Source organism: Scyliorhinus torazame, chromosome 12 (assembly GCF_047496885.1).
Source record: "Scyliorhinus torazame isolate Kashiwa2021f chromosome 12, sScyTor2.1, whole genome shotgun sequence".
NCBI classification, from domain to species: Eukaryota; Metazoa; Chordata; class Chondrichthyes; order Carcharhiniformes; family Scyliorhinidae; genus Scyliorhinus; species Scyliorhinus torazame.
In genome coordinates, this window is record NC_092718.1 from 1647636 (window position 1) to 1661870 (window position 14235).

The 14235-nt window shown below is 48.2% G+C and overlaps 1 protein-coding gene across 1 annotated transcript in view; it reads left to right on the top strand.

Annotated features, from left to right (window-relative positions):
* The window catches only part of LOC140387310 (signal peptide peptidase-like 2A), a gene marked incomplete at its 5' end in the record, with an annotated part of 88348 nt that overhangs the window by 57928 nt on the left and 16185 nt on the right, over nt 1-14235 (top strand). The window contains 4 exon segments of the mRNA XM_072470239.1: nt 2396-2452; nt 2569-2625; nt 10433-10532; nt 11446-11523. Of these exon segments, the coding sequence (XP_072326340.1) occupies nt 2396-2452; nt 2569-2625; nt 10433-10532; nt 11446-11523 (292 nt within the window).

Sequence of the window (14235 nt, forward strand, 5' to 3'; positions counted from 1 at the left end):
CAAGGCTGAGTCGGTTTTTTGAAGTAGAGGACAGGTGTGTGAGGTGTTCGGGGAGCCCAGCAAATCACGCCCACATGTTCTGGGCGTGCCCAACGCTGGATGGGTTCTGGAGGGGCGTTGCGAGGATGGTGTCTTAAGATGGTAAACACCCAGGTTAAGCCGAGTTGGGGGCTCGCACTATTTGGGGTATCGGACGAGCCGGGAGTGCAGGAGGCGAAAGAGGCCGGTATTCTGGCCTTTGCGTCCCTGGTAGCCCGGCGGAGGATTCTGCTGCAGTGGAAGGATGCGAGGCCCCCGAGCGTGGACGTCTGGATCAGCGACATGGCAGGGTTCATTAAACTGGAGAGGGTAAAATTTGCCTTAAGAGGATCTGTGCAAGGTTTCTTCAGGCGGTGGCAACCGTTCCTGGACTTTCTAGCGGAGAGTTAGGAGGTGGACAGCAGCAGCAGCAACCCGGGGGGGAGGGGGGTACTTTGCATTTACTACTGTGTTTATTATCGTTTAATGGGGGGCTTGTATATTGGGGGAATACGTGACATAGCTATAAGATGTTTATTTATGTGTTCTTTGTTTTTCTTTTTTCTGTAAGGGGGGGGGTTTTGTTGAAAATATGTTAAAATTTGAATAAAAATATTTTTTTCAAAAAAGAAATAGATCAACTCTGAATCGCAGAGCAGATTGGGAAGGGCTGAATGACCCACTCTGTTCCCTGTGCTCTGTTCCTACGCCTTTTCAAAATTGTACTGTCAGTTATACTGTTCCTCATTCCTCCTACCAAAGTGTATCAATTCACACTTGCAAATCGCATTTCTCTGCATTTGAATAGCTAACTTGTTTCTCTACATTAATTACTTTGCTTTATTTGTTCACAAATTGAAATGATGATTAAGCTTGATAATTGCATTAAGAAGAATTGGAAGAAGAGGCGGCAGGGCAGCGCAGTGGTTATCACTACTGCCTCGTGGCGCGACAGGGCAGCGCAGTGGTTAGCACTACTGCCTCGTGGCGCGACAGGGCAGCGCAGTGGTTAGCACTACTGCCTCACGGCGCGACAGGGCAGCGCAGTGGTTAGCACTACTGCCTCGTGGCGCGACAGGGCGGCGCAGTGGTTAGCACTACTGCCTCACGGCGCGACAGGGCAGCGCAGTGGTTAGCACTACTGCCTCGTGGCGCGACAGGGCAGTGCAGTGGTTAGCACTACTGCCTCGTGGCGCGACAGGGCAGTGCAGTGGTTAGCACTACTGCCTCACGGTGCGACAGGGCAGCGCAGTGGTTAGCACTACTGCCTCGTGGCGCGACAGGGCAGTGCAGTGGTTAGCACTACTGCCTCACGGCGCGACAGAGCAGTGCAGTGGTTAGCACTACTGCCTCACGGCGCGACAGGGCAGCGCAGTGGTTAGCACTACTGCCTCACGGCGCGGCAGGGCAGTGCAGTGGTTAGCACTACTGCCTCACGGTGCGACAGGGCAGCGCAGTGGTTAGCACTACTGCCTCGTGGCGCGACAGGGCAGTGCAGTGGTTAGCACTACTGCCTCACGGCGCGACAGGGCGGCGCAGTGGTTAGCACTACTGCCTCACGGCGCGACAGGGCAGCGCAGTGGTTAGCACTACTGCCTCGTGGCGCGACAGGGCAGTGCAGTGGTTAGCACTACTGCCTCACGGCGCGGCAGGGCGGCGCAGTGGTTATCACTACTGCCTCGAGGCGCAACAGGGCGGTGCAGTGGCTAGCACTACTGCCTCACGGCACGGCAGAGCAGCACAGTGGTTAGCACTACTGCCTTGTGGCGCGACAGGGCGGTGCAGTGGTTAGCACTACTGCCTCACGGCACGGCAGGGCAGCGCAGTGGTTGGCATTTCTGCCTCACAGTGCCGAGAACCCGGGTTCGATCCTGGCCCCAGGTCACTGTCCATGTGGAGTTTGCACATTTTCCCTGTGTCTGTGTGGACCTCGCCCCCACAACCCACAGAGGTGCAGGGTAGGTGGATTGGACTCGCTAAAATTGCCCCTTTTAAAAAAAATAAAAAAAATTAGGAGTAAATTATTCTGGGTTGTTTTCTATACATCTAATAACTAAACTTCAAGTGGGTTACTAAGGAAATTGCAGTGTCTATTCTGTTAAATTGAAAAGATTTGAATAAAAGTATTGATCCAATTGTAACTTTAGCAAGACTATTTTTTGATTATTCATACTTGTGTATTGACATTTAGCTACAAGGGCCGAGCAAATGCTTTGTCCGGCAGGATTAAATGTTTTACAGATTGCTCAGAGAATATTAGAGGACTTGGAGTAGGTGACCTAGCTGTGTGCTCTTGGGTAGGAATGATGATGGAGCTGATAGATAAATGTAAATTGTACTTGATACAGTTTAAATGAAATGATTTGTCTCCTTTCAGAACCACGAGAGCATTATGGTTGAAGTAGCTGCTGGATCTGGGTCTACTGGTGAAAAGGTGAAATAGAAACTAAACACTTAAGTCCTGGGTTAAAGCTGGTGCTTTACTAACCACCTGCGGAAATGCTGGGTTTTTGTATTCTCTCGCGTACTAAATGTTGGGTTTGATTCTAGAATACTGGAAACTACCTAATGGGACTTGCAGTTCAACCAGTGGCTCACAATGAAAAAGTAAGAACTGTATTTGCAAAGTTAAAATTATGTTGTGACTAATTAATCGTTTATATTTTAACTATCATGTAGCTTCACCGACTGTACCTCACTACAGGCTGTTGTAAACTATGATGTGTAACCACACAATGTTTGACTGTGTATACTGTCCTGAGTTTCTGTTTCACAGGACAGGGGAAAAAAATAAATGCTGTCAGTCCTGGATTCCTGTTCAGCAACTAAACTGAGAGTGGCCTAGATCAGATGGTATCTTTTTGTTGCATTGAGACAATCTTTTGGCCCCAGTTGATAAGGTACTTTAACGGCCAAGAGGAATGGATGGTGTGGAGTAGAGAGCCACTCACCTGTTGCAAAGATTGAGTGACAGGTAGCTGGGGAGGGCCTGTGAATTTGGTTATGAGATTGAGTCTGAGGTATTGGGTGCTGGAATTTCTTCACCTGTGCGTGGGAGCCTTTCCCCTTCAGTACTTGTGTTTCATGAGTACTTTTGAGCTGTTGTCTGCTTTTTATTACTCTGTCCACTCCGATCCCCAGCAGATTGATGTTCCTCTTATAAAAGATTCAATCCTAGGATTCTAGCTGATGGATAAGGTGAGCTGGCACAGAAAGATGCAATTGGAGTAACCAGTACTGACTTTATAGTAGCCAGCACATTATCCCAGTGCCCCTGAGAAGGGGGGCAGTTCCTTTCACCTTTGGGTGCCCATTCCCACTCTGAAAGACAAGTATCAGTTACAGGACCGACCGCTTTTCCAAAATGTAGCTGATCTGAGATGTATCCTCCGGTTCACAGTGGCCGGTGTTGCCTTTCGTGATTGAAATGCTTGGGGAAGAGGGGAGACTCTGAAATGACACAGTTGAGAAGTCTTTGGAAATGGGGAATTTGTGAAAAGGGGGACAGTAGGGTCAGAAATGTAAAAATGGGCAGCAAGACTTTCTACAAGTATTTAAAAAGGACGAGAGTAAGTGAAGAGAGTGTTGAGCTCTAAAGAGTGAGAATGGGGAGTTAATAGTGGATAATAAGGAAATGGCAGATGGAATGAACAAATATTTTCACAATAGAAGATCCCAAAATGATTCCAGTAATAGGTACAGATCGGGAGGTGGGAAGGGAAATGGGAACTTGGGGAAATTACAACAATCACTCGGGATGCGATATTGAGCAAACTGATGGAGCTGTCAGCTGGCAAGTCTCCAAGGGCAGCACGGTGGCACAGTGGTTAGCACTGCTGCCTCACAGCACCGAGGTCCCAGTTTCAACAACAAAGACAGGGTGGGGCAGCATGGTGGCGCAGTGGGTTAGCGCTGCTGCCTCACAGCACCAAGGTCCCGGGTTCGATCCCAGCTCTGGGTGACTGTCCGTGTGGAGTTTGCACGTTCTCCCCGTGTTTGTGTGGGTTTCACCCCCACAACCCAAAGATGTGCAGGCTAGGTGGATTGGCCACGCTAAATTGCCACTTATATTGGATACTGTAAATTTATATTTTTTAAAACCCAAATGATCTCTGCAGGATGCAAAGCACATTAATGCAACAGGGACTTTCCCAGTCAAACCACATTCCATTAGTCTAGATTGAAAAACACATTCCTTTCTCCTTTGTCAATTTCACCTTCTGACTGCTAAAAGCCCTCAAACTCTGCAAAACAGAATTAATTTTAAAAATGCTGACCCCTGCAGTCAAGCGGACTATAACCCCAGGCTTTTAACCCTTAAATTGCCCAATACTTAGAATCCAATAGTGCTAAAGTCTTCCAGTCGTCACATAGGCAGGATGTCACCGGGGGGGGGCTCTGTACTGGGACCTCAACTTTTACAATCTCTATCAATGATAGGGTAGACATATTTACAGACAACAAAGACAGGGTAGGGGCGGCATGGTGGCGCAGTGGGTTAGCCCTGTTGCCTCACGGCGCCGAAGTCCCAGGTTCGATCCCGGCTCTGGGTCACTGTCCGTGTGGAGTTTGCACATTCTCCCCGGGTCTGCGTGGGTTTCGCCCCCACAACACACAGATGTGCAGGGCAGGTGGATTGGCCACGCTAAATTGCCCCTTAATTGGAAAAAATGAATTGGGTACTCTAAATGTATTTAAAAAAACAAAGACAGGGTAGGAAAGTATGTAGTGGCGCAGTGGTTAGCACTGCGACCTCATGGCACCGAGGACCCGGGTTCTATCCCGGCCCCGGGTCACTACCTGTGTGGAGTTTGCACATTCTCCCCATGTCAATGTGAGTCTCACCCCCACAACCCAAAGATGTTCCACTTTGGTGGCAAAAACAGGAAGGCAGATTATTACCTGAATGGTGGCAGTTTAGGAAAAGGGGAAGTGCAACGAACCCTGGGTGCTGTGGCCAGTTAGCCTGACTTAGGTCATAGGTGCAGGGATTGAGGCACCCCCCCCCCCCCCCCCCCCACACACACACACGCACGCACACACACGCAGTCTCAGAGCCTGAGGTGATAGTGTCTTTGGATGCAGAGAAAGCATTTGATAGGGTGGAATGGGACTATGTACTAGAGATTCACGGGAGATTTGGATTCGCTGTTAAACTTGCCCCCTGGATTTGTCTGTTGTCTGCCCCTAAGGCCAGTATTCACACACACACTCTATTCTCACATTACTTTCCCTTGGGTAGGGACAGTAGACAGCACTGTCCTCTCCCCCCACTGCTCTTTGCATTGGCGATTGAACCCCTCTTGATCATGTTGAGGGTCTCGATGATGAGGTATTTGTTGGAATGGAGTGGAGCATCGGGTATAGCTTTATATAGACTGCCTAATTCTGTACGTTACAAACCGGACTCCCTCCATAGACAGCATAAAGAGGACGCTCTCTACGTTTGGTACCTGTTCTGACTATAAACTAAAGCTGGGTACGAGTGAGTGTTTTCCAGTGAATCCACCTGTTAGAGGAACTCCACTTAGTGCATTGTCGTCTCGCCTCTCTGACACCTGTTTCTATTACTTCCGTGTAGCCCATAACTGGCCTGACAAATTAAATTACACAAGCCTCATCAAAATGTCAGTGGGTCTGTGGAGGTGGGGCAGCCTCCCTTTGTACCTGGCAGGTAGGATCCAAACAATCAAAATTAATTTTAATTTCAATGTATCCCTATTTTTATGCCCAAGTCATTTTTTTATTAATTGATTTCTGCTTTTATTTGTGTAAATTCCCCAGAGTCCGCAGTGCGCTGCTCCAGAGAGACAGCATCGGGAGGCTTGCCCCCCCCCCCCCCCCCCCCCCCCCGTCCCCAAATCTCCCCCCCCCCCCCCCCCCGTCCCCAAAATCTTTTGTTTTACTATTGAGCCGCCAGCATTCAGAAAATGCTGCAGTGGCTTATCGATCCTGACTCGGTTTGGGGCAAATGGAGGCTCACTCATTCGCCACCACCTCTCCACGCTATAGATACTGCACCCGCTGCCTTTCGCCCCTGCGGGAATCTCTTCAAATGCTGTGCTGAGTTCCAAGATTTGAAAACCATTTTGGCATCATTTCAAACTTCTCCCCCGTCGTCTTTCGCCCCTGTTTGTAATAATCACGTTCTTTTGCCTTCTGGCTTGGAAGGAAGGAAGGGGCTTGTGCGTTTTGGGAATCTATGTATAGAGGGGAAATTGGCCAGTTTTGATGAGCTGACCGACAAATACCAGTTGCCCAGTTCTAACCTCTTTGTTATTTTCAAATCCGTGATTTTTCTTGAAGATTTTTCCTCCTTTTCCTTTAGCGCTGACCTCAGGAGGGTTTTGTCCTTGGTGCAGCTTGACAAGGGGTCTATTTCAGATCTATGTGGCCTTATTGGTTTGTCAGATCCCACCCCTTTAGATGAGGTGAAGGAGAGGTGGGGGAGTTAATGTGGGGAACACAGAAATGGAACGATGCTAAATCAGGACCTTTGCCTCAGTTTTCACTGTGGAGGACACCAGAACCATTCCTGTAGGAATGGGCAATTCAGAAGTAATATAAAGGAAAAAACAATCAACATCAATAGGGAAATGGTACTCAACAATTGGGATTGAGGGCAGACAAGTCCCCAGGGCCTGTTGGCCTACATCCTAGGGTGTTAAAGGAAGTGGCAGCAGAGAGAGTGGATCCATTGGTTATGATATTCCAAAATTCCCTGGACATGGGAAAGGTTCCAGTGGGTAGGAAAAATGCTAAAAAGAGGGAGGCAGAATGTGGGAAATTACAGACCAATTAGTTTGACATTTGTTGTTGGAAAATTGTTAGAATCAAATATCAGGACATTTGGAAAGTCAGAGCGCTATCCATCAGAGTCAGCATAGTTTATGAAGGGCAAATCATGTTTGACTAAGTTCTTTGAATATGTAACAAGCAAAGTGGATAATGGGGATGCTATAGATGTAGTATATCTGGACTTCCGGCAGGCGTTTGATAAGGTGCCGCATAGAAGGTAATTCACAAGGTGAGATCACATGGGATTAGGGGTAACTTATCAGTTTGGATAAAAGACTGGCTGACGGACAGGAGTCAGAGAGTCGGGATAAATGGGTCTTTTTCTGGAAGACAGGATGTAACAAGTGGGGTGCCACAGGGTTCAGTTCTTGTGTTCCAACTATTTACAATCTATATTAACGACTCGGATACAGGGATAGAAGGTCCTATAGCCAAATGTGCAGATGACACAAAAATAGGTGGGATAGTAGGTTGCATGAGGGAATAAGAACCTTTCAAATGGATATAAATAGGTTACGAGAGTGGGCCAAAATGTGGCAGATGGAGTTTAGCATGGATAAGTGTGAGGTCATGCACTTTGGTCCGAAAAATGGGACGGCAACTTATTATCTAAATGGGGAGAGATTTCGGGGAGCTCCGATACAGAGGGATCTGGGTGTCCGCGTGCATCAGTCACAGAAAACGAGCGTGCAGGTACAGCAGGTAATAAAGAAAGCAAATGGAATGTTGGGCTTTATAGCTAAAGGAATTGAGTACAAAGGGAAGGAAGTGTTGTTGCTACTGTACAAGGCATCGGTAAGACCGCACCTGGAGTATTGTGCACAGTTTTGGTCCCTTATTTGAGGAAAGATGTAGTGACATTGGAGGCGGTTCAGAGGAGGGTCACTAGGTTGATTCCAGAGATGAGGGGTTTGTCGTATGAGGAGAGATTGAACAGTTTAGGCCGATACTCTCCAGAGTTTAGACGAATGAGAGGAGTCTGATTGAGGTATACAAGATGCTAAAAGTTATGGATAAAGTAGACGTTGAACAGATGCCTTCTCTTGTGGAGCATTCTAGAACCAGAGGTCATAGTCTTAGGATAAGAGGTAGAACAGATTTGAGGAGAAACCACTTCTCCCAAAGGGTTGTGAATGGATGGGCAGACTCAATAGGCCAATTAGCCTAATTCTGCTATATCTTATGAACTCGGTGCTGTGCTTGCCGATGAGGCTTGGCGGGAAGCCCTCTAGAGGGCCCCACTTCTTCCTGTGCTCGACTGAATCTGATCCAATTTGAAGTATTGCACAGAATGTATTGGACCAAGGTAAGGGTGAGTGGGTTTTCCCAGGATGTGGAAGACCAGTGTGATTGTTGCTGTGCCAGCGAACCGCACTCGTGTTTTGGTCTTGTCCCAAGCTTGCTAGCTTTTGGGTTTTCTTTTTTAATATATTGGAGATTCTTCAGATGGTTCTGGACCCACATCGAGATCAGCTCCATTTGGGGTCTCAGGCTCACCGACATTTCACTCTGAGGCAGGGGCAGATGTTGTCACCTTTGCCTCTTTAGTGGCCAGGTGACAAATATGGCTTAGCTGGAGTCCTCCCACACCGCCCAGTGCATCTGCCGGTTGGGTAATCAGATGCCACTTCTACACTTGGAGGAAGTTAAGTATTCCATCAGGGGATCGGTGGAGAGATTCCACCTGAATTGGCAGCCATTTATCTCCTTTTTGTAAAGATTTAGCCACCGGCAGCTGTTTAGCCACCGGCAGCTGTTTAGCCACCGGCAGCTGTTTAGCCACCGGCAGCTGTTTAGCCACCGGCAGCTGTTTAGCCACCGCCAGCTGTTTAGGCACCGCCAGCTGTTTAGGCACCGCCAGCTGTTTAGGCACCGCCAGCTGTTTGGGAGTTTAGTTTTATCGTGGGATTAAGCTTATGTTACAATTTTTGACTTTGTACAATTATATCTTTGCTGTTTGAATGTTGATACTATGGTTAATCTTGGAGCAGCACGGTGGCTCAGTGTTTAGCACTGCTGCCTCACGGTGCCGAGGACCCGGGTTTGATCCCGGCTCTGGGTCACTGTCCGTGTGGAGTTTGCACATTCTCCCCGTGTCTGCGTGGGTTTCACCCCCACAACCCAAAGCCGTGCAGGGTAGGTGGAGTGAAAACGCTAAATTGCCCCTTAATTGGAAAAAAGAATTTGGTACTTTAAATCTTTAAAAAGTATATGATTAACATTTGTGTATAAAATCTCAATAAATATATTTATTAAAACAAAGAATTGGGAAATCTACAGCAGATTGCTGGGTCCTTTGTGAATGATCTTTTCCGAGGTCAGCCATGAATAGCATTGCTCTGCAGCTGGCGGTTGCAAGTTGCTTGCTGCTGCCAACTTTCATTTCTGCAGTGTTTAAACAACTTGGAATTTTGGGGGAAGTTTTGCTGCCACCGTATCTTTGTGAACAGCTATAAACTTCTTTCTGATCACCTCATAATAACTTTGCTTTTCACAGCATTTAACATATTGTCCCTTTCTCCAAAGGGGATGGTTGACGTTTTCAAACCTGTTTATGATTACATGTGACTGTACCATATTTTCTGGACTCATTTAGCGCAACAGTGCCTTTTAAAGATGGCGATTGTGGTGGGGGAGGGGAGATCAGTCTCGTATCGCGTTTTCTGACTAAACTGGTGCAGCTATGAACTGAATGTTTGTATTCATTATTTAAATCATTATTGGGACATGTAGTTTCCAGCTTCCTAGCTGAGAATTCCATGTAACTGTGTGCACAAATTACACATATTCACAGAGTACAACTACGGGTGAGGTTTTTTTTAACTCTTTAAAATGTAGTTTAGTGAAAGCATAGGAATATTGAAGTGAAATGAAATGTAAATCGCTTATTGTCACAAGTAGGCTTCAAATTAAGTTACTCTGAAAAGCCCCTAGTTGCCACATTCCGGCGCCTGTTCAGGGAGGTACGGGAATTGAACCGTGTTGCTGGCCTGCCTTGGTTTGCTTTCAAAGCCAGCGATTTAGCCATATGCTAAACAGCCCCTGTGTTGTTACAGTTAACACTCCAATCTCCTACTTGTGTTATGTACTCTGGGATAACACAGGCTGCAACTCGATGCAGCTGTGACCAAAAGATACTCCAAACTTTGAAGTAAGTTCAATGTGATTTATTGAACCATTAGCACAGTTCTCTAAGTTCGACTCTCCTGCTAATCTATCTATAGTAACTCAGTCTAACTAACCAGTCTGCTCTAAGCCACGTGGTGGGTGTGATGCTTCTGATCTGCCCCTGTCCTACTCTCTTAAGTGTCACTTGTGGAAAGAGACAGAGCACATGTGCCCTGTCCTTTTATATGCGTTGAGTAATGCCCCCTTGTGGTAGTGTCACCTCTGGATGTCTTGACTGCCCATTGGTCGTGTCCAATTGTAAGTGTTAATTAGCTGTATGTCTGCATGTCATGATGTCTCTGGTGCTCCCTCTAGTGTTTACTTAGTCGTAGTGTATTTACATTAACCCCTTGTGTATTTACAGTGATGCATATCACCACACTACTCTTGTAAACTGGAGCAGTAAATTAACCCCTGTACCCACTGACCACAGTTATGTTTCTTATAGCTGCCTGTGGTTATCCGAGTGCCAAGATTGGTGACATCTGTCGCAACCATATGTGGAATACCATTTTCATTGCTGGGATTTGGGGATATTATTGTGCCGGGTGAGTAAAACATTTCTGCATCCCTCCATCCCTGGAATGACTTGGTGATAACTGGGGTTTTTACGAACCTGTTATTGTCGTTTATCCCACATTTGTTAAATCATCCGTGCAATATGGAACTTACTGGCACCAATATTTTAATTTCCTCTGTTGTACAGGTCCATGGTGAATATTGCAAAGTTAATTATAAGTGACCATTGTTGTAAATTTAATTCCCAGTATACTATGAATTTAAGTATTTATTTTGGTGGTGATTAACTTTTGTAACAAAATGACTTCAAGAAAGGAAAAAAAAAATGTGGAATGTTTTGAGAGTGATATGGATATCCATCATGAGGAAGACCGAATGGGGCAATATCAACACACTGAATTTAGGATGTTTTTAAAGGCAGAGGGGAGTGTCTGCAGCATAATGTAAGGATTGGAGTGGTTTCAGATCAGATGGAAGCTGATTGAAAGATTAGCTGCCAAATGGGAAATAATGATTAATTCAAAGTTATAGGAAGGTGGAGGCCATGCTGAGGGTTTGGTTGTGTATCGGGTGGATCCGCACTGGAGCTGAGTTGTATAGGGGTTGGACGTGTGCTGTGAAATTCCGAACAAGTTAAAGGTTTGGGTTGTAGCACGATAAATTGCTGGAATTTAAGTTTCAAGTGATTAATATGTTAAAGTAGAGATGACGTTTCACAGGTCAGATATATCGACCTATGTTAATTTGCAATGTTTAAGTGACAGATGCTGATGTTTGAGCTGCAGATTCAGCAATCTGTATGGTGCTAACTTCATAGAACAGATTGGAAAAGAGGAAATGATGGGATTTTGACTGCAAAAGCGTGAGCTGTAAATATTTGTATAATCGACATGACAATTGAACTGTTTCCTCCAGTATTGATGGTGATCTCTTCTCTTCCAGGATTATTGGTTGCTTATTGCCGAAGATTTGATTTGCAGACGAATACCTCGAACATCTATTTTATTTCGTGCACTCTAGGTAAAAATATTTGCAAAACAAATTAAGGAAACTGAAGAAATAGTTTTGATTCAATCCATACTCATGAACAATAACTCGAGTTAGTAAATGACAGTTATTGATGCTGCAAAGTCTTGTCTGAAAGATATGGTGAGATGGCCATCATTCATTCTTCTGAAGAGAATCTTTATTGTTGCCTAATCTAATCTGAATCTAGGTTAGGTGGAGAAGAGAGAAAAACATTTGCACTTTGACTGCTCAAATATCTTGGTTTCACATACAATTAAGTAATAATCACTAGATTACTACTTGAGCTGCAAACATTGGCATTGGGCCATGATCTGATTGAATAGTGAAGCAGCCTCGAGGGGCTGAATTGCCGACTTCTGCTCCTAATTCCTATGTCCCTAAATATGATCAGAAAGTTTAATGCATTGAGGTGGGAGAAATGGGTTTGTATTCATCAGACACACAGCTGTGCTGAGGAAGGAGGTGGCTGCAGAGACAGGAGATACCATAAGACACAGGAGCAGAATTAGGCCACTCGGCCCATCGAGTCTGCTCCGCCATTCAATCATGGCTGATATTTTCTCATCACCATTCTCCTGCCTTCTCCCCATAACCCCTGATCCCCTTATTAATCAAGAACCTATCTATCTCTGTCTTAAAGACACTCCGTGATTTGGCCTCCACAGCCTTCTGCGGCAAAGGGTTTCACAGATTCACCACCCTCTGGCTGAAGACATTCCTCCTGATCTCTGTCTTAAAGGATCGTCCCTTCAGTCTGACACACTGGTTGTAATCTTCCAAAATTTCTTCATTTTGGAAAATGGATTGGAAAGGGGCATATGTAACGCCACTATACAGACTGAAATCAGGAACCTACTGTAGGCCAGTTAGTCTTCACATTTGTCATTGGGGAAAATGCTCAAATCCATTATTTTCCAATTAAGGGGCACTTCAGCGTGGCCAATCCACCTAACCTGCACATCTTTGTGTTGTGGGTGTGAGACCCACGCAAACAAGGGGAGTCCTGGGGCCGGGATCGAACCCGGGTCCTCGGCGCCATTAGGCAGCAGTGCTCACCACTGCATCACCGGGATCGAACCCGGGTCCTCGGCGGCGTGAGACAGCAGTGCTAACCACTGCATCACCGGGATCGAACCCGGGTCCTCGGCACCGTGAGACAGCAGTGCTAACCACTGCATCACCGGGATCAAACCCGGGTCCTCGGCACCGTGAGACAGCAGTGCTAACCACTGCATCACCGGGATCGAACCCGGGTCCTCGGCACCGTGAGACAGCAGTGCTAACCACTGCATCACCGGGATCGAACCCGGGTCCTCGGCACCGTGAGACAGCAGTGCTAACCACTGCATCACCGGGATCAAACCCGGGTCCTCGGCACCGTGAGACAGCAGTGCTAACCACTGCATCACCGGGATCGAACCCGGGTCCTCGGCACCGTGAGACAGCAGTGCTAACCACTGCATCACCGGGATCGAACCCGGGTCCTCGGCACCGTGAGACAGCAGTGCTAACCACTGCATCACCGGGATCGAACCCGGGTCCTCGGCACCGTGAGACAGCAGTGCTAACCACTGCATCACCGGGATCGAACCCGGGTCCTCGGCACCGTGAGACAGCAGTGCTAACCACTGCATCACCGGGATCGAACCCGGGTCCTCGGCGCCGTGAGACAGCAGTGCTAACCACTGCGTCACCGGGATCGAACCCGGGTCCTCGGCGCCGTGAGACAGCAGTGCTAACCACTGCATCACCAGGATCGAACCCGGGTCCTCGGCACCGTGAGACAGCAGTGCTAACCACTGCATCACCGGGATCGAACCCGGGTCCTCGGCGCCGTGCGACAGCAGTGCTAACCACTGCGTCACCGGGATCGAACCCGGGTCCTCGGCACCGTGAGACAGCAGTGCTAACCACTGCATCACCGGGATCGAACCCGGGTCCTCGGCACCGTGAGACAGCAGTGCTAACCACTGCATCACCGGGATCGAACCCGGGTCCTCGGCGCCGTGAGACAGCAGTGCTAACCACTGCATCACCGGGATCGAATCCGGGTCCTCGGCACCGTGAGACAGCAGTGCTAACCACTGCATCACCGGGATCGAACCCGGGTCCTCGGCGCCGTGCGACAGCAGTGCTAACCACTGCGTCACCGGGATCGAACCCGAGTCCTCGGCGCCGTGAGGCAGCAGTGCTAACCACTGCATCACCGGGATCAAACCCGGGTCCTCGGCACTGTGAGGCAGCAGTGCTAACCACCATCACCGGGATCGAACCCGGGTCCTCGGCACCGTGAGGCAGCAGTGCTAACCAATGCATCACCGGGATCGAACCCGGGTCCTCGGCACCGTGAGACAGCAGTGCTAACCACTGCATCACCGGGATCGAACCCGGGTCCTCGGTGCCGTGCGACAGCAGTGCTAACCACTGCATCACCGGGATCGAACCCGGGTCCTCGGCACCGTGAGACAGCAGTGCTAACCACTGCATCACCGGGATCAAACCCGGGTCCTCGGCACCGTGAGACAGCAGTGCTAACCACTGCATCACCGGGATCGAACCCGGGTCCTCGGCGCTGTGAGACAGCAGTGCTAACCACTGCATCACCGGGATCGAACCCGGGTCCTCGGCGCCGTGCGACAGCAGTGCTAACCACTGCGTCACCGGGATCGAACCCGAGTCCTCGGCGCCGTGAGGCAGCAGTGC